The 25,511-nt window shown below is 44.7% G+C and overlaps 1 protein-coding gene across 2 annotated transcripts in view; it reads left to right on the forward strand.

Annotated features, from left to right (window-relative positions):
* The window catches only part of TGFA (transforming growth factor alpha), a 103,284-nt gene that overhangs the window by 33,316 nt on the left and 44,457 nt on the right, over positions 1-25,511 (forward strand). For both annotated transcript variants that reach the window (XM_003922647.4, XM_010333496.3), the window contains exon 2: positions 4,207-4,260. In XM_003922647.4, coding sequence (XP_003922696.1) covers positions 4,207-4,260 — 54 coding nt within the window. The remainder of the gene's footprint in view (positions 1-4,206; positions 4,261-25,511) is intronic.

Genomic DNA, 25,511 nt, shown 5'->3' on the forward strand with positions numbered 1-25,511 from the left:
CAGGTGAAAGGTAGAGCTCGCTCTTCTAGATCCACGCAGTGGAGTAGGTAGGGGCCTGAAAGCAAATACCAGCCCCAGTGGAGGCCAGAGCAGGACACGGTCCCCTCTGCTGGGGTGGCCAGGGGCCAGAGGATGCTCCTCCCAGCTCTAGGCACTATAGCTGAGTGTCCACAGGAGAGGTGGTCACCAGGCCAACGGGTGGTTGAAGATGAACGGTGTCCGTCACTGAAGGCACAGCCTGGGTATCTGTGCAGAATTGCTAGTGTTGTGCCTGAGCAAGGTGACCGAGCGAGGGGTTGGAGTGGGGGCGTCCTGCTCTGGAGCCCAGGGGAGAGGGGTGTCCAGCCTTTCTCAAGAGCATATCTCATTGGCAGTCAGCACATAGGTTTCGAGATGGCTGCACTTCTGGGGATTCATAAGCTAAATCAGTGAGCCTCCCTTTTACCTTGCTTCTGTTGGGAACTTTTACCTGAGTACCAAACAGCTGAACTATAAGCATGGCAACACCTGCCCTTCCTTCAGGGCAGGCCAGGTTCCCACTGCATGTTGAGGGGCACAGGATCAGCCTTTCACAAGGGTTTTCTTCCGTTGCATGTGGTTTTCCCCTTGATACCACTCCTTTTCTTTTCTTTTTTCTTTTTGAAGTCCACAGTCTTGGGATTCCCCTCTTTGGAGCTATTTAAACAGAAATGGGATGCCAGCAGGAGTGGCCTAGAGGGGATTCCAGCCTCCCTGTCCTGAGGGCCTGTGGCAGGCAAGGGCCAGCTTTGAAACTCAGGAGAAGCCTGTGGCTATGGGCCACCAGGTCTGTACACTGTGTGTCTCCCTAACTCACTGCATGTGGCCACAGTCCCTATGGCCAGCTTTCTTAGCACAGTCGTATGGCCAGAGGCATGGGCAGCTGGTGAGCCTGGATGCTCATACCTTTGCCCCTCAGTAGACCATGCTGATGGCAGGGAGATTGGAGGCAGTGGGAGAATACCTAAAAGTCAATGGATGGTTCTCAGGAAGAGAGGGATCAAGGCTCAGTCGCTGGGCCTGCAGGGTCTGTTGTTTGGACTCACTTGGGGTTTGTAACTCCTGAATACACACCTGTGTCACAATCGGCTATGGTCAGAAGGACTGTGGTGTGGTCTGGTAATCAAACACTGTCTTGTGCATGGGTGTTGGACACACTGGAGTTTGAATGTGGCTGCAGAAGCTTGGGGAAATTTCTTAACCTCTCTAAGCCTCAGTTTCTCCGTCTGTATGATTGGGCATTTCTACCAGCTGGACCAGAAGGCTGGGAGACACCTATGTCATGAGTTATTATGAGGACTAAGTAAGAGAACACATGCAAGACCTTAGCGCTGGGCCTGGGACTTGTTCATGCCCAGTAAGGGGTGCACAGCCACCTGCAGTGAGAGGTCTGAGCCCTGTCCTCCTGTCCAGGGTTCTCTCAGGCTCACCACGTAATGAAGACAAAGCAGAGGCTGGCCGCTCATCACAGGGCTTCAGCCGATGCTGGGCATGATCAAGATTGCAGAGTGAAGCCCAGGGCATCAAAAAGTTGTTTTCCGTGGGAACGTGAGCGTATAGAAAGGACCTATTCTTCTCGTGCTGCTCGAATTATGAATAAAAAACCCAGTGTCTTTCATCTATGGAATACCATGGTTTTGCAAACTTTAATTCATTCCCAAAACACCTCTGTGAGTTTGGCAGCTGCAAGCCCACAGGTGAGGAACAGAAGGTGAAGTAACTTGCCCCAGGGCTGGGAGTGGGCCCCCATTGCACACTCTCATCTTCCTGGAGCAGTGCCGCTCATCAGTGCCTTGTCCTGGATTCAGTTGTACAGTGTTTGCTTTCTTGTCTGGGTTTCGCTTAAGCAGGGGCCGCCATGGAGCCCAGGAATTGTGCTGACTGGGTTCGCCCTGACTGACAGGATATGGGGCAGGAACAGGGCATGAAGATAATTCATTAGTTCAGGGGCAGTTTGTGACAGACCAGCCATGCTTCCCCTCAGAGTATGCAAAGCGTCCCCCGTGTCATCTTTGGACACTATTATGGGTCACTGGCTGACTTTAGCCCAGAGTGGTTTGTGGCAGTGCCAACGAAGTCAGAGCAGCTTCGAGAACCACTGACTTTTCCCAGCTTGGATGCGGATGGCTTGTTTTAACACTGGTGTGTGGGTGACAAAGGAGCCCTGGGAGGCTTGCTTCCAAAATTAGCATCTATTGGCCAGCAAGAAGGAATTGCACAGGGAAGACATGCAAGATTTTGCTGATTTTCTCTCCCTGTCCCCTTGCCCTGCCTCCAACTCCAGCCCAAACATCTGGCTCAGGATTCTGTAAAAGTCTTTGGGAGGTCCATGCCAGACCTCCAGTAAAAGCAGTCTAAAGTACTTATGTTTCTCATTTCAGAGGTTGAAAGGAACATTGGGAGCATGATTGCTCTATCTATTCCAAGTGCGTTTTTTCCTTTGAGAGTCAGGACCTCTGTGTGTACACCCTAAGTGAAAAGGGGCAAGGAGCCCTCACAGCCTGCAGAGGAGGGGGCTGCATCGATCCTGTGACAGAACTTTGCTTGTTCCCTGTGCGGACTTGATTCATCTGCCTTCTGGGCTAACCTGTCAGAGGCCCAGCCCCTCGGCATGGCAACTGTGGCATCTTTTTGCATTTCAGTTTTGGGAAGTCATTCTAGTGTGGCTCATGCTGATTGCATAACTCAGAAGAGGTTCCTTCTTCATTGGAAGGTTGCTGCTGTTTCCAGAAACCTTGAGTACTGTAATCTGAGGGCACAGGAAGGTCATCCGTTGGCAGGGCTGGCTTTATGGGCATGCAACCTGTGTCGTCGCACAGGACCCCGTGCTCACAAGGGCCCTGAGCTTGAGCTTTAACACTCTGCAGTTGCAGTCTTGAAATTTGTGTAGTTTTATCTTTGAATTTGTGTCTTGTAGGTGAAGTTCGTTAGGACGATAGAGTGTGCGCGGGGGTGGGGCTTAGAGCCTTGGTTCCCAGGGTCCTGCCTATTACTATCTCCCTGCCTCCCCTAGGTTTCCTTGCTCCTGCCGTGCTCTGCCCCTGGTGGGACCTGGACACAAAAAGGGTTGGGGTTGCCGGGCGCAGTGGCTCAAGCCTGTAATCCCAGCACTTTGGGAGGCCGAGGCGGGTGGATCACGAGGTCGAGAGATCGAGACCATCCTGGTCAACATGGTGAAACCCCGTCTGTACTAAAAATACAAAAAACTAGCTGGGCATGGTGGCGCGGGCCTGTAATCCCAGCTACTTAGGAGGCTGAGGCAGGAGAATTGCCTGAACCCAGGAGGCGGAGGTTGCGGTGAGCCGAGATCGCGCCATTGCACTCCAGCCTGGGTAACAAGAGCGAAACTCTGTCTCCAAAAAAAAAAAAGGGTTGGGGTTAAGTGCATGGCATCTCAGGGTAGGGCATGGTGGCAGCTGTCCCCATCCTGGAGTGGCAGCTCCATGGCATCTTCAGTGGGCAACTAGAGAGGGGTGAGCTGCTTGACTCCCCGGATCCGGGTACCTAGTACATCCTGGCAGGAAGGAGGCAATACCCTTAAGGGGTCACCCATCCATCTTGGGTTGGGACAGCCAGTTCCTGGAAAGAAGAGACACCTGACTAGACCCCTCAACCCCCAGCTGGGTCACAGCACATTGGTCCAGCTGCTGGCTGGAAGGAAAGCCCAGAGGCAGTGGGTCCTTTGCTCCCTTGCACACTCTGTCCCTGGAGGGCACCTATGAAGGGCTGCACTCAGCCTGCGGGTATCCTCACACTCAAAGGACAGCAACGATGTAAATAGCAAGCAAACATGATAACATGAACAACAGGGTGAATGTCACTGAAATGTACCATTAAAATGGTTAAAATGGTAAATTTTATGTTATGTATATTTTCCCACCATTAAAACAAATAAAGTGTTTAGAAAACAACAAAAGCCAAAACCACCATGACAGATGGAAAGAGAGGCTGGAAGAAGTGGAAGGCTCTCTGTTTCCGAGCTTCCATGGGCACTTTCTCCCTGCTTTTTAACAAGGGGTCCCATGTGCTTATTCTGCACTGATACCCACAAATGATGTCGCCGAGCCTGTCTACAGGCCACTCTGTAAACTCCCAAGCCTTTGCCTGTCACAGGGCCTGCGCTCTAAGCCTCCGAGGACATCACCTGCCAAGCAGACTCTGACCTTTTCCCTCTTCTCTACCCAACAGGTATGGTGTTGGCCGCGTGCCAGGCTTTGGAGAACAGCACGTCCCCCCTGAGCGGTGAGTGCAGCTGCCCTGCGTGTGTGGGAGGGAGTGGGCCTGCTGCTGTGTGGACCCTGGCCTCCTGCCCACTGAGCACACGCCTGTCCCAGAGCTCCCTCTGCCCCCTCCTCAGGGGTGAGGTGGCGCCCGCTGGAAGGTTTGAACGGCAGGCCCCAGGGGGGCTGTTCCTGGCGCCCTCAGGGGCCTCCCCTCCGTGTCTGTCCTCAGCTGTTCAGACAATTCCTGTGGGCAAGCGCGCCGAAACAGGGCCTGCGGGAGCTCGGGGCCAGCCACGTTTTCCTTGCGCCGGTGATAGTCCACCGGAAGTAGAACCCAAATTCCTGAACCCCCATTTGCTTTTCTGCCTGGTGACCTTTGTTTAGTTATTTTCTGGTTTGCATTTTGATACTTGTAGTTTAAAAAAAAAGGGGGGGGGGGGCTTTTTTTTTTTTTTTAATTTTAAGATCCTAGATCAAAATAGCGGAGAGGTTGGGACCTGTGGGAGGCAGACCGCGGTGGTGTCGCCCTGCCGGGAAGCAACCTCTGTTGGATTTGCACGTTGCTTTTGGCCTTTGTCCATGTGTGTTCGTATTTTTATACGGTTAGTCCTGGTGAGGAAACAATGTGGATTCCTGCTAGTTAAGCTCAAATGTTGGGGCTGTACATGGTTCCGAGTTGCTGGAAAGTCTTGAAATCTGTTCTCTCCCAATGTCAGGCTGTCCCGCTAAAGTGAACATGTGTGATTTCATGAAACATTCCCCATTCGATATTTATGGTGCCCGTAGTTTCTTAAGTTATGACACTACCTCTTCATGCCTAGAAGCTTTTTCCTCCTCTTGGATTCTGTCCTCAGAATGCGTCTCCGGCAGCAGGAATAAATACAGATTGATGACTCTTGATACAAATGCCAGACAGCTTTCCGAGTGAATGGTGCCGATTTGTACCAGCAGTGTGTGAGCGCGCCTGTTCCACCACTCCCTGGTTAGCATGGAGTGTGTTGGACTACTGCTCCCATCTGTTACTGCACTAGCCTCCTGCTGGGTCTCCATAGTTATTTCAGGGAGGTTCCAGTGGGAGGGGGCGGGTTTCTTATCTACTCATAAATTCTCTAGGCAGCCACACTGTGTCCCTGGTACCTTGCTGTTCTCCTCCAGGCCTTTCCCTCCAAACCCACTGGAGGCGACACTCCCAGTCCCACTGGGTGCCCCTGCTGCTGCAGCCCCACCAGCCCGCCTTGCTGCTGTTATCCTTGATGCACCTGAAGGTGCTCAGACACTCGGTGGTCCATGACGACACAGAAGAAAATGCCTCTCCCACTCTATGTCGTGCTTTGTTGGGACTGGAGGTGGAAGGATGTGAGTGTGTCCACACAAAGCAGTGCTTCTGGAGTCCAGGGTCTACCAGGGTTCCCATAAAGCAGTTCTTTCACTTTGTAATTGCCTCCCATCCACAAAGGGCTCAGATATGAACGTACAGGGAGGAAAAAGAGGATAGCTTAGTAACTCCATCATGCAAATTTCAGAATTGACCCAACCCCCTTTCTAGAATGCACTTGCCCCAAGGTTCACCTTCAGCCCCTCCTACAGCTAGACCTCTCATGACTTGCCCAAACTCTGGAAAGTACTGACACTGTAGCAACACTTACACACTGGGTATCCTTTGAAGAGAACCTGGATGCTGGGCCAGTTGGGGGCTACCACTTTGATACTTGTCACTGTTATCTCTAGGCATCTCCAGAGGCCGAGAAGCCTCCTGTGTTTTCCTCACCGTCCCTGCACTCTTTTAAGCCTAACTGGGTGGAATTGAAGTATGAAGCTCTTGAGATTAAACCAGAAGAGGAAGACGGAGGCCTGTTCCCCAGGCTTCTATCCCTAGTTTCCCGGCTGTCTCGTGGAGCCTTCCTCCTGCTCCTCCTTCGCACTCGAAGACCGGGCAGGCCAAGAGCCAGGTTCTCCACTGAGTCGGGTGACAGGTTGCGATGATGGCAAATGCTGCCACCGCCATCACGGAGGAGAAGCGGATACTCTTGGTCATTTGACCCCTCCTCCAAGTCTCCGTCCGTTCTGACAGACGAGAAAAGCCTAGAGGTGTCACCCTTGAGGCTGTTCCCCAGGAGCCGGGCATAGCTCCTGCCTAGGCCTTTTGGGGTTCCGCAGGCCCTGCTGGGCAGGTGTAGGCAGACCTGATACATTTGTCCAGAAGGGGACTATTCTTTTTGCAGTCGTGAACAACTCTGTTCTCTTTTTCCTTCCTGAGCTGCTTTCTATGAGAATGTCTCTGAGGTTTACTTCCCCTGATTGTGGAGTGTGGTCAGAAAACAGCCGTTGAACCCCTGCTGTGTTGCATATTACTCTGTAACCATCTCGGTGCTACTCTGGGGGCTGAGGTGGTCTGTGAGAGCAGAGGCAGTGGCACACCTTCTAAAGACCAGAGAGCTTCAAGCCCTCCGGGTTGGCTGGCAGCCTGCAGAGGAAGGAGGTAGCTACCCGTCTGCCCTCTCTGTTGCTCTCTGTGTGATGGGTCACTGAGCTATAGAATGGCACCCTAGGGCCTTAGAAGTTTAATGAAATCGCTCTTTCCAGTTTTACTTACTCTCTGCCCTGCCCCATGAGACCCAGACATGAATCTAGAGCGGGCTGGGCCAGGAGAAAAGTCCAAGTGGTGATGGCCCTATTACAGTCACGCCTCCAAAGGTTGGGCCTTTATGACTAAATCAGGCTTATGCTTAACTCTCTGTCCTTTAGAGTGACTGTCCTGTCTCCTAGGACTACTCAGGCCCTGATAGGCCTGCCTACCCCATCCCACCCACTGTCTTCACCACACAGGGCTGAGATCCTGTGGGATGGGCGCAGCTCAAACTGAGGAACAAATTCCACCAGCCACACTCACTGCTGGTCATTGAAGCAAGTGCGGGTGTGTGTGTGTGTGTGTGTGTGTGTGTGTGTGTGTGTGTGTTTGTACTCGTGGCTAATTTAATAAGTAAAACTCTGTTAACATTGTAGCATTGTATTAGAGAAATCTTCATCCACAGAAGAAAAGATAGTGAAATCAGTTCCTGTATATCCAACACCCAGCTTTAACAATTAGCATCATTCTGTCATTTTTCTTTGATCTATTCCCTCATCTTTCTAATGTTTCCCTTTGCTGGGGTATTTTAAAGCAAAGCCCACTTCACTTGTAACACTTCAGTACGTATATCTAACAGATAAAGGCTTTTAAAACATCACCGCAATTCCATTACTGCACCAGCAAGGGCAATGATGATTCCTTTTGGTTAGATCCTCAGATATAGAAGGTAGATGATGCTGTATCTAATTTTGTGGTACTTTTTTCTAATTTGCATACACTTTCATGTCTTTGTATCGTGCTTTCTACTTAGATTTCTTTTCAGGTGAACACTGTTTTCATAAAATGTATTCATGTCTCTGCTGGGTAACTTTCACATCTGAGTGCCTCTAACTCCCAATGCTCTGGATGTTGGTGGACTCCTTTATTCAATCCCAGAATCAATCCAGAAACAAACCATCCAGAAAAATGTAAATGGCGTGAAACCATCCCTACCAATTAGGTGTGAAAATGAGTAACTTTAGAACAAAAGTTGTAAGGACTTTACCCATGTTGTAAATTTGCAGGTCTTCTCACTCTCAGAGTTGATGGGAATGAGAAATAATAATGGACGTAAGATAGGTTTTGATACATTCCTGAGTGACAGCACTAGAGCATAGGGCAACAGGAATACTCAGGGTGAAGCCCTCATGCTTTAATGGAACACTGTGGAGAGAAAATTGCAAACTCCATGCACTAATCAAGGGTGTCAGATGGGCTCAAAAGAACATGGGGCTTATCCCATGTGGCTTTCTTGTGCATTTTTCTTTTCCTTTCTTTTTAAAAATGAGACCTTGCTATGTTGACCAGGCTGGTCTCAAATTCCTGGGCTCCAGCAGTCCTCCCACTTTGGCCTCCCAAAGTGCTGGGATTCCAGGCATAAGCCACCATACCTGGCCTTTCTTGTGTATTTTGAAAAGAAAAGTTCTGTGCTCTTATTACTTGATTGTTGCTCTTGGCCTTTCTTCTTGACATTTCCTTGGTTTCTTCCTTTCTTCCTTTCTCTTAGATCCCCAAATATGGAGAACAGATGATGCCAGAGTCATAGGAAACTGGCATTGTCATTAGTAAACGCTTCTCAGACAATTTGAGTGAGACAACAGAGGGATGTGGCGCCTGAGGCTGGAGGTCAGGGACCATGGGTTTTGGGCCATTTGGCCTCAGTTTTTTCACAACCCTGGACAAGTTAGTTTTCTGGTTCCTGTTTGGATTTGTTTCCTCCTCTATTGGACTTGAATCAGAAATGGCCTGTGAGATTTTTCACGTGACCACACTGATGGATTGGTAGAGATGACTTGGAGAGCCACGGTGGGAAGGGTTATAAGGCTGACTGTAGCTTTTAGGAAGTACTGCACTGATCCATTGGTCATAGGTCCAAGATAGGGAAGTGGGAATGTCACTGACATGTATTTGATTTTCTTGGAAGTAGGTGCTTTTTCACATTCAGGTTCAAAGATTCTAGTTGCTGGAACTATACAAAGGAGCAGGCTTTCTCTGCCTTGCCCTCAAGGAGCCTACTGTGCAGGCGAGAAAAGACAGCATGGGAACCCGTGGTGAATGTGTCACAATGATACATGCAACCTTGACTGACTGCTTAGTGCATAATTTAGAAAATAATTGCCATGGGAGTGAAATCAATAGCATGGTTTGGGATGGAATATTTTTATCAGGTTGGTTGTCAATTTGTAAAGCACACAGAGAAACATTAGCTGGAGGCAGGACAAGGGTGGCAGCACGTATAGCTTAGCACACCTGTCACACCCTCTCAAGGAAGGAGTTATGACCTATCTTCAAAAGACACTTTAAATGCCCCTTAAAAGGGACAGAATGCACCCTAGCTAAGAAGTCGTTGGGTGGCTACTTGCTTAACTCTGAGAAATGCTGCACTGTTCCCAGGCTGCCCATCTGGTTCTTATATTTTCATGAGACTCACTCTAATGACCAAGGGGGTGTGGTGAGGACATTACTCAGGCGCCTGGGAGCCAGCCTCCAGGCTTCCGTCTGCTAACTGCCTGGCATGAGCTGGGTACTCAGGGCAGCACTTTAAATCTCTGAACTTCTGCTCCTTCCTCTGGCCTGTGTCTAGGGACACCACCTGGAATCAAGGCGTGTTTGAAGGCTTGCTTAATTTAGTGTCTGGGAGACTTTTTAGAGGCGATGATGAAAGAACATGGAAATTTACAGTGTGGTTATTCATGGGGAATGTCACCATTATCAGCTGGCTTAGGGAGATGGTGATCAGATCTCAGTGGTGACTCTGGGCTTAAATATGTTGAGGTGGCAAGTTTGAGCTGGGGGTACACAGAGGAAGGCAAATGAGATTAGAGGGGAAAAGTCTTTGAAGGTTTTACTTGTTTGGAAAACAGGTAGAACATGTGTCAGCCAGCAAGCAAGCGATCTGGTTATTGCTCATCTCACCTAACAAAAGCTTTTCAGAACTGCACACTGCTTCCCCGTTCCATTGTCTAGAATTTTCCCACGTGGAGCTGAAGTCATTCTAAAATTAGAAGGCTCGTGTGTTCTACATGGCTCACCTGCTCCAAATACGTGTCTATAACACAAGACACTTGGTATGTCTTAGTTTGGGGATAAAGCCACATATACCTATTTGTGCTTACTTTAAAGAATGCTTAGAAGAGCATTAGGAGGGAATGAGGGATTCTTCCTTTCCTCTCCAAGATGTATCCTTGTCATCCACATTCTCGTTTCACCTTCTACTTTTGCAAAGGAAATTGTGCTGGGTCAGTACTTTTTGAGCAAAGTCTGCTCAGGGCAGTAGACAGAACACGGATATGAAATCAAGAATTGTAATTCTGACTCACTGGCTGCAAGACCTTAATAGAGCTTTTAAATCTTCTTGAACCTCAGTTCTCCCATCAATAAAATGAAGGAGTGGAATGAAGTCGGTGTCTTTTCACACTGAGTTACAGAATCACTTTTTGGGTCACAACCACCATTTTTAAAAGTGGAATCGAATCGTTTAGAATAGAGAATTTCAGAGTGCATTACGAGGAGGAAGGACAAACATCGTTTCATGACGCTTGTTTTAGTTATTGATAGATTCATATATTGACATTCTGCATCACTCTACTTGCATGACTTACATCCATATTGCTTCTTCTATAATTTCCAGATTTTATTTATTCATAAATAAGAGATGAGACACTTGCAGAGTAAGCACCATAAATCTCTAGACCTATAACATCCCCCTTACCCCTCCCTAGTCTTTTATAGTTGCCTTATCCACTCCTAATTTGACAGCAGTTCATCTTTATTTTTCCAAAACTCTCTACTTATAGAAACAACAACTCTTTCCTTATGCACAGATATTTCATTGATTTACATAATATGTAATTAAGTTACCTAAGTACAGTAGTGAGTGCAGCAACATAAACAGGTTTGGGAACAAATGCAAACGGCCTCTTGGTAAATATGCAGCCTAACTGTTGAGAACAAAAATAGGCTGACAAACTAGAGTAGCCAACTGAGCTTTTGCTTGCTGAAGGCATTGGTCTAGATACTTTAGCAAAGAAATGGAGAGTATGGGATTGGGTAAATCTGGGGTTTGGTTTACGTAAAGCTCAGTTAATAGAGCATCTACCATCTTTGAAAGAGGCAAAGCAGGCCGGGTGTGGTGGCTCACACTTGTAATCCCAGCACTTTGGGAGTCCAAGGCAGGCAGATAATGAGGTCAAGAGATAGAGACCATCCTGGCCAACATGGTGAAACACCATCTGTACTAAAAATACAAAATTAGCTGGGTGTGGTGGCACGTACCTGTCGTCCCAGCTACTTGGGAGGCTGAGACAGGAGAATCGCTTGAACCAGGAGGCAGAGGTTGCAATGAGCTGAGATTGCGCCACTGTACTCCAGCCTGGTGACAGAGTGAGATTCCATCAGAAAAAAAGAAAGAGGCAAGGCAAATGACAAAACTAATGGATGTGGATATGGGCACAACCTTCTGAGAAATGGCTTAACATTAATAGTGAACTGAATTCCTTAGTATTAGTAAATGAAAACTTAAAAATTATGCCCTGTGACTCAACTATTGCACTTTGGGATCTGTGTCACAGAACAATCAGATATTAGGTTATTATCCAGTAGAGTGAAAAATAGCCAATGTCAACAAGAGGAAAACAGTTATGGAACAGGTAGATAGGCTACTATACAGCCCTTCAAAATCATGTTGATGAGGAATGTTTAAGGATGTGGGAAAATGCACATGATATATACATAGAAAAAGTAGTTATAAAACTGAATGATGTAACTCGAACTTATAAGCTATACACACAGATGCAAAAAAAAAAAAAAAAACAGGGCATCTGGTGTTCACGTTAATGATCTCTGATTAACAATATTGTATGTGAATTTCATTTGCATTGTGTATTCCTGTTTTTCCAGTATCTAAAAAGAAAGGAAAGGCAGTGGATGCCCTGCAGGTCTGTTGGCCAGTGTGCACTGAGCGCAGGCTACCTTGGCCTTGCAGTCCAGTGACTGCAGCTGTCTCCGAGACTTGGGTAGTACTGCTGTTTCTAGAGCATGGGGAAACAGCGGCACCTTGCATGTGGGCCACTCATTTTTGGAGCTTGACTCCCAGGCCTCACTCGCCTGCACAGTAGCCCTCACAGGACCTTGCTGTCTGGATGAGTTGGCCCCAGCAATTGCAACTTTAATGCAGAGATCTGGGAATGCTCATCCACAATCTTCTTCAGTGCCGGTGACTCCTAAATCTTGATCCACTTCACAGAAATTTCAAATACTTAATAATTCTAGGTTTCAACAGAGGTTGGGCCTTTCTGGGCACCCAGGTCTATGGTCAGTCTCTCAAATGTGAAGACTCTGAAACCATTCAGTCCAAGTTCAAACTCCACCTCTGCCACTTACTAGCTGTGAGACCTTGGGCGAGATACTTAACCTCTCTATGCCTGGCTTCCTTATCTATAGAATGGGAATAATAATAGTACCTATCATAGGGTTCATGTGACAAGAGTTGACTGTAAAGAAAGCACTTGGAACTGTTTGTATACCCAGCAGCTACTCTAAGGGTTAGCTGCTGCTGCTGCTATTACTACCCTTACCATCGTTACTGGTAATACATATGGTGTGACGCAAAGCTGTATCTTTATGGTTACTTTTTACCACCTGGAGTTAAGTCCTATGGTAGTGGTCTTACATGTCAGTGTACGTAACAGTCATCCTGCTGACTGTGTTAAAATGTAGATTCCTGGGCCCTTGCAGTGTGAGATCCAGAAATCTGTATTTTTAGTCATCAACCACATTTTGTTAGAGCTCGATGGGAAGACGAGGCTGAGTGGTACCTGTCCTTGCATGCTGAGACGTTCTCACCTGAAGGTGACAGCACTTTCCCAGCCCCTGAGATCTCACTCTACCTCAGCCAGACAGTGCTGCTCACTGGGAGTCTGTGAAATGTGTGTGTCCCAGGACTGACTTTTCTAGTATTCACCCCGGACTTTGGGAAAGAAAAGTCAGAAAGCTCAGAACTTGGGCCACCTCAAACCTCAAACATCTTCTCTCTCATTGGCTTTACTGTGATGAAATGATGAACACGGTGGCTTTCTGGTAAAACATCAGCTCTGTTTTCTGGCTGTGCAAACCCAAACTCCTGGCTTCTGAGTTTGGAGGTAGACTGAGCATCTGGTTATTTGCTGATGAAGAGACCTGCAGCTATTTTAATCTAGCCAGGCTCAGATGTCCCCACTAGCAGGCTCTGTCACTGTTTGTTTATGGATTTGTTCAGAATCTCTCTTCTTCGTTTCCCATCTTGAAAGTTATGGCCCAATTCCCTTATCAGAATGTGTAATGGAAAGTGCGTTCACACATCTGGCCAATTTATCACCAGGTTGCGTTGACTAAAATGTTTCTTAAATACCAAAACACAGGAGAAAATGGATTAGATGTAGAATGGAGGGCCTCAGTGCTATTCACAGTGTAGCCTGGGGCTCAAAAGAGAGCTGGTTTTCTGTTTTGTTTTTTTTTCTTCCTAGTTGTCACTTAGCAGCTTCAGGGTAATGCCTCTTTTGGGTCCTTTTTCATTTTGACGTTTGGAGGCTTGGATTTAACGAACATCTCTCCCTGCCTTGCACAGTGGGTCCAGAAAGGTATTTTTAAGATCTTGAAAATGAAACATCTCAGTTATTGCTATGAAATTTGCCACAAATGAGTCTTTCTGGTGCTCTTATGTATGAAAAATAGAAATATAATTAATCACCTAACAGTCCATGGGAGCCTCTATAAAATTCAGTTTCTAGCAGGATTTCTACATGATATCCCGTTAAATAAACAGCCCAGCACAGTGAAAGGCTCTAGAAACCTAAGTGCACACCTGACTGAGTGATAACCGGATTGTAGCTGCCATTGTGGGCAATTTCCCAAGGATTCGGCTCTTCCCAACCTTTTTCAGAATAAGGATCCGTTTTTAACATCAAAATTGTGTGAGACCCCACAGAGAGTAGTTGTGCCTTTACTATTAAATTATATTAAATGAATTAATAAATATAACCAAAAGGTGCTTTGAGAACTCAATGACACTTTAAAATGAATTTGTATTTTATGAATCACAATAGAATTTACATAGTAATATGAACTAACGCACTTTAAAATGAATTTGTATTTTATGAATCACAATAGAATTTACATAGTAATATGAACTAACACAGAGTACTCCCTATATACTGGATGATTTTCCATTTCACTTGATTTAGTTTCTACAACAACTCTAAGAAGAAGGTACTACTGGGCCGGGCGCAGTGGCTCAAGCCTGTAATCCCAGCACTTTGGGAGGCCGAGGCGGGTGGATCACGAGGTCAAGAGATCGAGACCATCCTGGTCAACATGATGAAACCCCGTCTCTACTAATAATACAAAACATTAGCTGGGCATGGTGGCACGTGCCTGTAATCCCAGCTACTCAGGAGGCTGAGGCAGGAGGCTCCGCCAGGAGGCGGAGGTTGCGGTGAGCCAAGATCGCGCCATTGCACTCCAGCCTGGGTAACAAGAACGAAACTCTGTCTCAAAAAAAAAAAAAAAAAAAAAAAAAAGGTACTACTATTAGCTCCATTTTACAGATGGCAAAATTGAGGCAAGGAGAAGTTAAGTAACTTGTCCAAGGTCACCTAGTTAGAAAGTGGCAGAGCTGGGATTTAAACCCAGGTAACTGGCTGCAGGATTCTAAGCACCTCACCACTGTGCTCTAAAAACCTACAGATACACATACATCTCACTCAGACCCACAGATGTTATTTGAGAGGAGATTTACAAATACTTTGCATTAAATAACTGTGTGACTCTTTCTTCCTCTTCTCCAAGACAAATTGGAAAACACTTTCTTGGGTTTTTAATCCTTCATTTCATGAAAATTTAGACATATACCTTAAAGCCAGGTATGTGTGTGTATAACTACATGTGTGAGTGTGCACATGTGTACATATATACATATGCACATGTGAGCATATGCATGTATGTATATATAAGCTTTTATTTTTATCATAAAACTATGGAATCTTTTGCATATATATGTGTATATATAAATATATATTTGTTTTGTTTTGTGTTTGTTTTTGATATAGAGTCTTGCTCTGTCACCCAGGCTGGAGTGCAGTGGCGCTATCTCAGCTCACTGTAATTTCTGCCTCCTGGGCTCAAGTAATCTTCCCAACTCAGCCCACCAAGTAGCTGAGACTAAAGGCACATGCCACTACACAGGCTAATTTTTGTGGTTTTTTTAAAGGTGATTTTTTTGCCATGTTGCTCAGGCTGGTCTCAAACTCCTGAGCTCAAGTGATCCACCTGCCTCGGCCTCCCGGGGTTGGGAATACAGGCATGAGCCACTGCGCCCAGCCTGTATACATTTTCTTCTATTCAACAAACACTGACTTGTTTACTGTGATGGACTTTGTTCTGCAGTGTCTAGGTTCTTATTATTATAAATGTTTTTGCACAAATCTGGTCACAAAGATTCCTAAAAGAATCTTTTCGTGAATTGACTTAAGATGACTGTGTCAGTAGGCTTATAAAGCACAGGGGATTAAACCTATCAGACTCCAAAGTCACAAAGTCGGTGGGGATGAAAATGTAGTCCTCCCTCTCCTTAGCTTGATTCCAGGCACAGAGCTTGCCATCTGCTAGCCACCTTGGGTGTACGTCCAAGGATGAGGCCTCTAGGTCAGAACAAATGCTTCACTTGATTTCCACTTGTCATTAACATGTGAGGACACCATGCCTTTTTACTTTTTAAATTTGGCTTGATAACAAGTTACCTAAAAATAAAAACCATAAGTATTTCGTAATACAGAGGTTAAAGTCAGGAGCGAGATGACCTAGATTTAAATATTAACTGTATCCCTTGGGGACTATGACCTTAGGTGAGTGTCTTAACCACTCTGTGCCTCAGTCCCCCATCTGCAACGTGGAGATAACAGCAGAACCTACCTCACAGAGTCTTCGTGAGAATGAAATGAGAGAATATATGTAGAGCACTTAGAACAGGGCCAGGCTTACACAGGACACAGATACTAAGTCCTATGTAAGTATTTGTTATAATTCTTTTCATTTAGATTTACAAAGATAGAAAGCAATAACACACAAGTAAGAAATGGCATCTGAAATACCAAGATGGCCTGAGCCAATTGGTGGCAGGGACATGATTTGAGTTTAAAGTCATAAGGGCCATGACAGGGTCAATCGCATAACTCAACACTAAGGTGTTATTTTCTACACTTAAAGAACATATCAGCCAGGTGTGGTGGCTCACGCTTGTAATCCCAGCCCTTTGGGAGGCCAAGACAGAGGATCACTTGAGATCAGGAGTTCAAAACCAGCCTGGACAACATGGTGAAAGCCGTCTCCACTAAAAATACAAAAATTAGCCAGGCATGGTGGCTCACACCTGTAATCCCAGCTACTCAGTAGGCTGAGGCATGAGAACCACTTGAACCTGGGAAGCAGAGATTGCAGGGAGCCAGATCATGCCATTGCACTCCAGCTTGGGTGACAGAGCAAGACTCTATCTCAAAAACAAAAAAACAGATCAAAGGAAGCCACACTTTGGCTGTTGGGAAGTGTGGTCACGGAACTCACTATTCCAGTAGATGCCAAAACACTGAGCTTTACTTTTAGAATTATGGCACCACAGCTGAGAAAACACAGCCCTGAGGTAGTTTCCTTTACTTATGCGAGACGTAGACAGTTTTGCACTATTCTGAGCAACAAGATTCAGGAGGAACATCGAGAAATTGGAGGGAACCACCAGGGCTGCTGTGTGGAAAAGCTGAAGGCCAGACAGGTAGAAAGGACCTTTTGCTTGAGGAAGTCATGTTCTCACTTGCTCGCTTGTTCAAGGAAGCCCTTTTCACACTGTTCTTTAAAATACAAACATGTTGCTCTCCTTTGGTGTGAAAGGTTCAGGGAGCGGTGATGATCACAGGTAGAGACTATTCATAGCACTTCATGTGGGAAAAGTTAGCACCTAATTTCCCTTTTGATGCTAATGCTGTAAGAATCTAGGTGGGAGTACAGGTTAGAAATGTATAAAGATGGAAAATAATTAGATCGTTAAGTGCAGAGTATACCTAATTGAGGAACTAGAGCTGTTTGGGATTAAATTCTTAACCATCTGGGGGACAACATGGAAGAAAATCATACCTGCTCAGAAAAAGAAAAAGAAAGTTCTTGGTACCCTAGAGAAAGAGGGTATTATTATACTGAAGGGCTCTTTGGCCCAATTTAAGTTGACTTTCTCTCTTTCTTGTTTAAGCATTTTTGTGAGTGAGCGGGAGGGTTTACTGCAGAGGGCTGTGCTGGGCGTCAGAGATGGACCAAGGACAGTCAGTGCCCTTGGGCTCTTCTCAGTGGTAAAGGCAGCGAATAGGACTGCAAAGCTTTGCCTGAATGAAATGACTGCCTGCCAGAGTTGTGAACGAAATGCTGTTAGGAAGGAGGCAGGCTGTCCTCTCCTGAGGGCGCTGAAGAAGCTTCCCGGGAAGAGCAAACCAAAACAAAATTGTAAGCAAAGAACACTTAAAAAATTTTTTTCTTTGAAAATTTTTTGACAAAAACTATGTGGTGTACATGTTCCAATATATGTATACATTGGGGAATGGCTACATCAAGCTAATTAACATATATGGTTTCACACACTTAAGACCCTCATCTCATAACAAATACAAACAACAACTCAAAATGGATGAAGACGTAAAAGTAAAATCTGAAACTGCGAAACAACTAGAAGAAAACGGGGAAAGAGCTCCATATCATTAGGCTCTGCAAAAAAAAAATTTTGGGAGATACTTCCAAAAGCACAGGCAACAAAAACAAAATAGAGAAAAGGATTATACCAAATTAAAATGCTTCTGCACAGTCAAGGAAACAATCAGCAGTGTGAAGAGACAACCTATGGAACAGGAGAAAATATTTGCAAACCAGACATCTGATAAGGGGGCTTATATGGAAGCCTACACAAGGCCACAGGCTTATATGGAAGCTTACGCAGGAGTCTCTATCTAAGGAACTCAAATGGCTCACAGCAAGGGTGCCCAGGGTCGGCTCTTCCAGAAGCAGAGAGAGCCCCTTTGACTTAGAATACAGTGGAGGCAGCTCCAGACAGTCTTCTACCGCACTGGGGGAAGGAGCTGAGTTGGGCAGTTCTTCCTCCCTACTGGTCATGTTTCAAGTTAAAATAATCAACCTTGGTAAAGAGGGTTGGTACTACAGGGCTATTCAAATAATTGCTCTTGGAAAAAATATTATTGACTCATTAAGCCACAGGAGTTCTCCAAAAGTACATTTTGCCATTAAGACTACAAGTTAACTTTTTTTTTTTTTTTAACTTGGCTTAAGTAGTATAACTTTGTGACTGGATATAGCCCTGAACCAGGATGTTGTTTGGAGAGAGAGCTTTGCTGATACCAGTATTTTAAAATATCAGTGTATTTTTATTGGTGTTCAAAGACTGATGGTATTAAAAATCTGGCCTAGGGAGGATTCTCAGTTAATAATTTTGTTTTTAAGTAAGAGAGTTCCTGATGCCCACGCCACCTGCATGTGGTACCTCCTTGAAGAGGTTGTCCCGAGAAGCCTTTGGCAGCTCTGACTAGAACTACACTGTCCAATATGGCAGCCACATGCAGCTGTGGAGTGCTCCACACATGGCTAGTTCCAACGGAGATGTGCTGGAAATAGATATCATATACCATATTGTGAAGACTTAGTGCATTGAAACTGAATATCTTATCGATAGATGTTTGCATTGCTTATTTATTGAAATAACACTATTTTGACCTTATTTGGTTAAATTAAATACATTATTCAAATCAATTTCACCTTTTTATCCTAAAGGTGGCTACCAGGAATATAGAATTACTTTTGCGGCTTACATTATTTCACAGTTTTAGAACCTTGCAACACACTTGTTTTCACTCACATCCTTTCCTTTAGTCCTGGGTTTCTCCCTAAACACCAGTCCAGGGTCGTCTTTCCTCAATCTCATTTCAATACTGTGCTGCAGCCAGCTGGTGAGTGCTTTCTCCCGTCCCTGTACTTATGAAAATGCTCTGCATAGGGATGAGCCCCGAGTGCAATGTCTGACACAATAGATCTGAAATAAACGTTGAGTAAATAAATGAATACTAGCTCTCTGTAGCTCACCAATTTCTTTATAAAGAAACAAAGTACAGAAAGTTAACATGGCATTGGGCTTAATTCTAAAAGTGCAGGCCACAGGCTGTTGGCCTAAGAATCACCCAGGATGCTTGTAAAAATTAGAGTTTACTCCAGACTAAGAGGTCAGCTAGGAGATGTTAGGTTATGCTGCAGTGACAAAATTTCACTGGCTTACCAGCAGGTTTAACTCTCAGTCATTCAGTGTCCACTGTGGGCCCTGGGACACTCCCCAGGAAAACTGATAGTTCAGGTTAGACCTCCATATCAGCAAATGGGATCCATCAACAAGCTGAGTGCTCCCACCTAGATATGTGTCACTTGTCAATGCTCACATTTCATTCTCTGAAATAACTTGTATGGCCATACCTAACTCCAAAGAGACGGGGAAGGTCTCTGCGTACCTAGGAGTAGAGGTGAGTGTATATTGGTAAGCAATGGGAATGTCTGCTTCACGGGCCAAATGCAAATCTCTGAGGTGGGGCCTGGGGATCTGCATTTTTAACTCCCCTGGTAATTCCTAGTCACTGTAAGTTTGAGGACCATTGAGTAGAACAAGAGTTCTCAACTATGACTGCACATTAGAATTACCTGGGGAGTTGTTTTTTTGATTGTTTGGTTTGGTTTTTTGTTTTTTTTCTGGAGACAGAGTTTTGCTCTGGTTGTCCAGGCTGGCGTGCAATGGCACAATCATGGCTCACAGCAACCTCCACCTCCCTAGTTCAAGCGATTCTCCTGCCTCAGCCTCCTGAGTAGCTGGGATTATAGGTGCATACTACCACACCTGGCCAATTGTGTATTTTTAGGAGAGACAGGGTTTCTCCACGTTGGTCAGGCTGTTCTCAAACTCCTGACCTCAGGTGATCTGCCTGCCTCGGCCTCCCAAGGTGCTAGGATTATAGGCATGAGCCACCACACTCAACCTTACCTGGGGAGTTTGGGGGGGGAAAAAAAAAAACTAGTATCCCGGCCCCACCCCAGAGATTCTAATTTACAGGGCCTGGGGATGGCATTCAGACATCAGTATTCTTTACACCTCCCCCAGGGATTCTAGTATGAGACCAGGGTTGAAAACAACAGGTATAGGGAAAAAAGAGGGAAAGACTCTTGAATCCCGACTCAAACACAGAATGAATCTGGTTTTGCATGCATGTTGATGGCAGTAAAGATCAAACGAATGTAAAAGCATTTGTCCACTATAATACAGAACAAATACTGGCCATTATACACTGGCAGGTGTTGACTTTTATGCAAACTAGATCTGTGCAAGTTGTCATATATGCATGACATGATCTCACTGCCACACACAAAACTAGGAGAGGAGGGGTAGTGTCCACCACACATTTGCACCTGCCAGCTTTTATAGTCAGTCAATGGGTGGTCCCTTCTACTTCCCCTCTGCTCCACTTATCTTAATAGCAAAGGGGATAGAGAGAAGAAAAAAACTCATTCCATGTCTTGTTTTTTTTTTTCTCTCTCTAGCCTGTTCCAAAACCCTTAGCCCAGGCCCTGTTCCCCTTACTCTCTGTTCAACCTGAAACTGGTGTTTCACACTTTTGGTCCTCTGCAACTTCATCTCCTCCTCTTTCTCCTCTTTCTGCAGGCGGGGGGTGGGGGACATGCCTGCTGGCTGATGGCTTGAACAGCATAAGGAATCCATATTCTCATGTGCCCAGCATTATCCATGGTGGTATTGTTGAGAACGGCAGATTCAGCAGCATTCTGTTGGAGAGGTGAGGTATGCAATAGGTAAGACCAGCTTTTGTGAGCTGGTCAAGCTCTTTCACCCACTTTTTATAATATTCTGTTTCTTGTAGATTCTGAGTTCTCACCAAATGATTTGCAAACAAGCTCTTGGAATGCTACTGTTATGTAAACTGGAAATTGCCCCAACGGTCAGTTTTATTTGGTTATAAAAATACCACATTGGCTTTCTTCCATTGGCAGAGCTAAGAGTTAATACTGAAATAAGCTGTTTTTAATGATTTTTCCTCTTCCGTCTAACAATTATCAAGGCAGATTAACACAAGAGTACCTCAAGTAAATAACTAACACCTTTTATAAAAATACAGATTTGTGCATTTGATGTGAATTGGCTTTAAAAAATATGAAAAGAACTGCTCAGCTGGACTTTTCTATGATATAGTTCTGTAAAATGATTCTCACTGGTCAGACTGACACGGCTAAGGTTCTCAGCAGTGCAAGTTTTATGTCAAGCAGCAGATCACAGGCCACCGCCTTTTCAAAAGCTGGAGGCCACTTTCTCTTGTCCTACCCACCAGCCTGACCCTCCTTTCCGTTGCTGGTTCTTAATCAGAAGTTAGCAGGGCTGGGATGCAATGTGCCCAAAGCAGAAGATGCTCAAGGAGCTCAGCTCCTTATAGGCAGGGACCAATGGTGCAGGCTTTTCTTATTTCAGTGCCGCTCCCCCCCTTCCCCATGTAATAGGTGCAGAAAGTGCTTTTCATTATTTTGTGCATGGCATTAGGTCTGGTTGTGGACATTGGAGAGTCACTGGATTGAACAAAAATGCTTAGCAATCTGAAAATGAGCCTCCTAAGTTAAGATCTATGTCATATACTTTGTTGCAAAGGAAATAGTTAAAAATGTGTGTAAGCTTCTGGTTTAAACAGCAAACCCAATACTGCATCCCTCATATCAACAGCTACAAGAGCAGCCACCATAGTAACATACTCTCAGAGTAAAGTCCAAGCTCACCCTTGCCCTGCAAGGCCCTGCTGGGGGCAACACCCATTCCCTCTCCATCTGTAGCTCATACCTCTTTCCTCCTTACTTTCTCTGCCCCAGCTTCCTGGCCTCCTTTCTTTTTCCCAGATGTATCAGATCCTTCTCTAACTTCGAGGCTTTGCACTTGCCTTCCTTCTCCCTGGAATGCTCTTGCCCCAGTTTTTCCAGTGACTAACTCATTCATGTCCTTTGGGTCTCAGACGCGCTTCACCATTTCAGGGAAGTCTTCCCCGTATGGTGATTCTGGAAGTAGCTCTTCAACACATCTCTGTGCATTTCCTTCGTAGCACCCAGTGCTGTCTGCAATGATTCCGTTTGTTTATTTACTTGTTATTTGCCGGCCTCCTCCATTAGACTCAAGTTCCTTGAGGGCAGTGACTTTGTCCGTCTAGTTAATTAATGGATCCCCAGTGCCCAGCACAGTGCATGACATGTACAAGACACTTGATATTTTGCTGAGTGAGTAAATGAAGGAAGGAAGTAAAGAAGGAACACTATGCACCATACCAAGTGCTTTATATCACCCATTTCATCTTTGTAACATTCTCTATTGATTCATGGGGAAACTGAGCCCAAGAGAGTTTCAGTGACTTGCCCAGGGCCAGAATTATAAGCCACAAAGAGCCAAGATTTTATCTCAGGTTTACCTGCCTACAAAGGCAGAGTCGGGTCTGAGGTTATGGTTCAATTGAAGTTTTTGCCTCTTTCTGTATCTTCATAGGTATATTAGCAGGAAGTATTCTGTTTTTTCCTGTGGCTCACAGTGTTTTGTCCATGGCCTTTGAAATAGGTCCTTTCCTGCTGTTTTCTGCAAAAGAACTTGATGGTAACAAGAAAGGGTTCTGGTGGAAGCATATTTTGGAGGGAGCTGCAGAGATTTGCTTGAGCATGAAGATTACGAATGACTCTTATTTGAGAAGCAATATGTGTCTTAAAGTCTCATTTTTAGAAAATAATACAAAATAGTTTATGGCAGCAACTAGAAAGCAGTGCCCAAGCTTCAGATGACAGTGACAATGCTCTGGTAACACCACCTCCTTCCCTGCCGTCTCAGGACCTTCAGGCGTATGTGGTGCAGCAGCAGCTTTGCAGCGTTGCTGAGATCTCCACCGCAGCCAGGCTGCCCCATGCTCAGGAACCTCTGGTTGGAAAAGAGATAAATTGCTATTTCTACAAATTACATATCAAGTAAACACACACAAACCACCACAAATGGCTATGAAATCTTAAAAGTAGCCAGTAGGGTACAATTAAGAAAACAGTCAGTAGTTTTCCTATGAACTATCAATAACCAATTAAAAACATACTGAGCAGGAGGGAGGAATTAGGAATTATTATGCTATTCAAAAGGCAGAACATTCCAGTTATGCAAGATGAAAACGTTTATTGATCTGCTGTATAACATTATGCTTATAGTTAATAATATACACTTAAAAGACTCCCCCTCAAATAAAAATAATCATAGTAACTATAAAAAAAATATACTGGAGAGAATCCGTTTCAAAATAGTTATAAAATATAGACTATAGACCAAGTAGGGATAATCTTTAGAAGATGTGTCAGAATCTATTTGAAGAATACCATAAAACTTTCCTTTTAAGGTAATTTATTTGACTAAGAGAGAGACCTGTGCCCCTGGGAAAGTAAAAGGTTATAAAACTGTTCTTTCCATTATTACTTTAGACACCCAAGGCATTTCTAGTTACTCTTTCCGCAGGATTTGGATGAAGAAGGGGGAACTTAACTAAATGATTCTAAAGTTCACCTTTAAGGCACAAGAAAATGCTGATGTAAAATGTGGAGGGATTTGCACCTCCAAATATTAATAAACATTAAAACGCTGAAATAATTAAAACATTGCAACACTGGGACAAGAATAGACACATTCGTGAGCCAGCATGGCAAGCTCCAAAAGAAACCCAGCTATGCATAAGTTGACATGTGACGGTCGTGGCATTTCACATTCATAGGGAAGGAGCAGATCATGTCACAAATGATTCTGAGATGGTAGGTTAAACATTTAAAAAGAATCTAGATCTAAAAACATAATGACATTCTAAAATAAGTTGTAAGTGATTGAAATACTTTTTAAATGGAAGCAGAAAATGTCTCCAAAGAAATAAGTGGATATTTATATAGCTTACACAAAAGGACTAATCAGAACACTAAAGACAGAAACCATAAAGAAAAATAGATACATAAAAATTATAATTTTCTGAACATCTCCTGAAAACCACCGTAATAAAATCCATAGGCAATATTTGCTAGTGTTTGAATCCTAAAGAGGATTTATATCCTTAATATGTAAAGTACACTGACACACCAATAACAACAATTTTAACACATCAGTAAGAGAATAAGCAAATTATTGGAATACGCAAGTCACTAAAGAAAAACTACATACAGCCAGTAGACATGGAAGAGATGTCCTGCCTTACTAGTCATCAAAGAGATGCAAATTAATGAGATAGCGTTTTCATTGCTCAAATTAGTGAAGATGAAAATAAGCGCTGGCATACAAAGCAGACAAGGTTGGAGACTTGTTGGGTGTATAAATTGTACAGCGTTTATGAGAGCCATTTGATAATACTTATAAGGCTGAAAAATAAGCCCTGCTTGTCTGTTGGCCCAGAAATAACACCTAAAAATTTATCCTAAGGAAATAAGCATGGGTGGATTTGTGTCAAAATTTAGCTTAGTGTTCACTGTAGCCAGATACTTATCAGGAAAACACCAAGCACTGAAATGATAAGAGATGCTGGGGAAGGGTTCTCATTGCGTTGGAATGGATGAGCAGGGCCTGTGTCGATGTCATTGGACCACAGAGAACATCTTGTGCTCAAGTCACCGGCAGAGGCTTGAATGAGCATACATGTAACTGGCAATGATGCATTTGGTGGTTTATTGTTGGGGATTTTTTTCTCCCCATTTTGATGAAGGTTTTTCAAGTTTGTGTCTTTCAAGTTACTTTGGATTTGGGGGCAAATTTCTCATTTACAGTTTTGCCATTGCACACTTACTTAGGTTTGTGTGGACATACAGATTTGCTTGAATTTCTGACTTGTGTTGGCCCTTGGCTTATAATTGTATGAGCAAAAAGTGGAGATTTCCTCTTCCTACTTCTCTAACTTGTTTTGCATTTTAGAAGGGACATCAAACAGGAAAAATATTTTTTCTGTTTCAACAAACAGATGATTGAACAAGCAGAAGGAACTTCTTTTCATTTGGTGCAGAAGGCTGAATTGTGATCCCCCAAAGATATCCACCTCATACCTCCAGAAACTCTGACTGTGTTACCTTACATGGCAAAAGGGACTTTGCAGATGGGGTTAAGGACCTTGAAATGGGAAGAGTATCTTGGATTATCTGGGTGGGCCCAGTGTAATCACAGGACCCTCATAAGAGGATGGGAGGAGGGTCACAAACAGAAGAGAAGATGTGATGAGGGAAGCAGAGATTGGAGTGGTGCAGCCTGATGAAGGAAGCGGAGATTGGAGTGGTGCAGCCTCAAGCCAAAGGATCCAGGCAGATCCTAGAAGCTGGAAAAGATGAAACATTCTCCCCTACCATCTCCAGAGGATACCAGCCCTCATAGTGATGGCACTTTTGAGTTGAGCCCCATAAGACTCATTTCAGACTTCTGACATCCAGAACTATGAGATATATGTGGGTGACTTAAGTCACTAAATTTGTGGTAATCTGTTATAGCAGCAATGGTGCATTTAGAAAAGGAGGAAAAATCA

Source organism: Saimiri boliviensis, chromosome 1 (genome assembly GCF_048565385.1).
Source record: "Saimiri boliviensis isolate mSaiBol1 chromosome 1, mSaiBol1.pri, whole genome shotgun sequence".
NCBI classification, from domain to species: Eukaryota; Metazoa; Chordata; class Mammalia; order Primates; family Cebidae; genus Saimiri; species Saimiri boliviensis.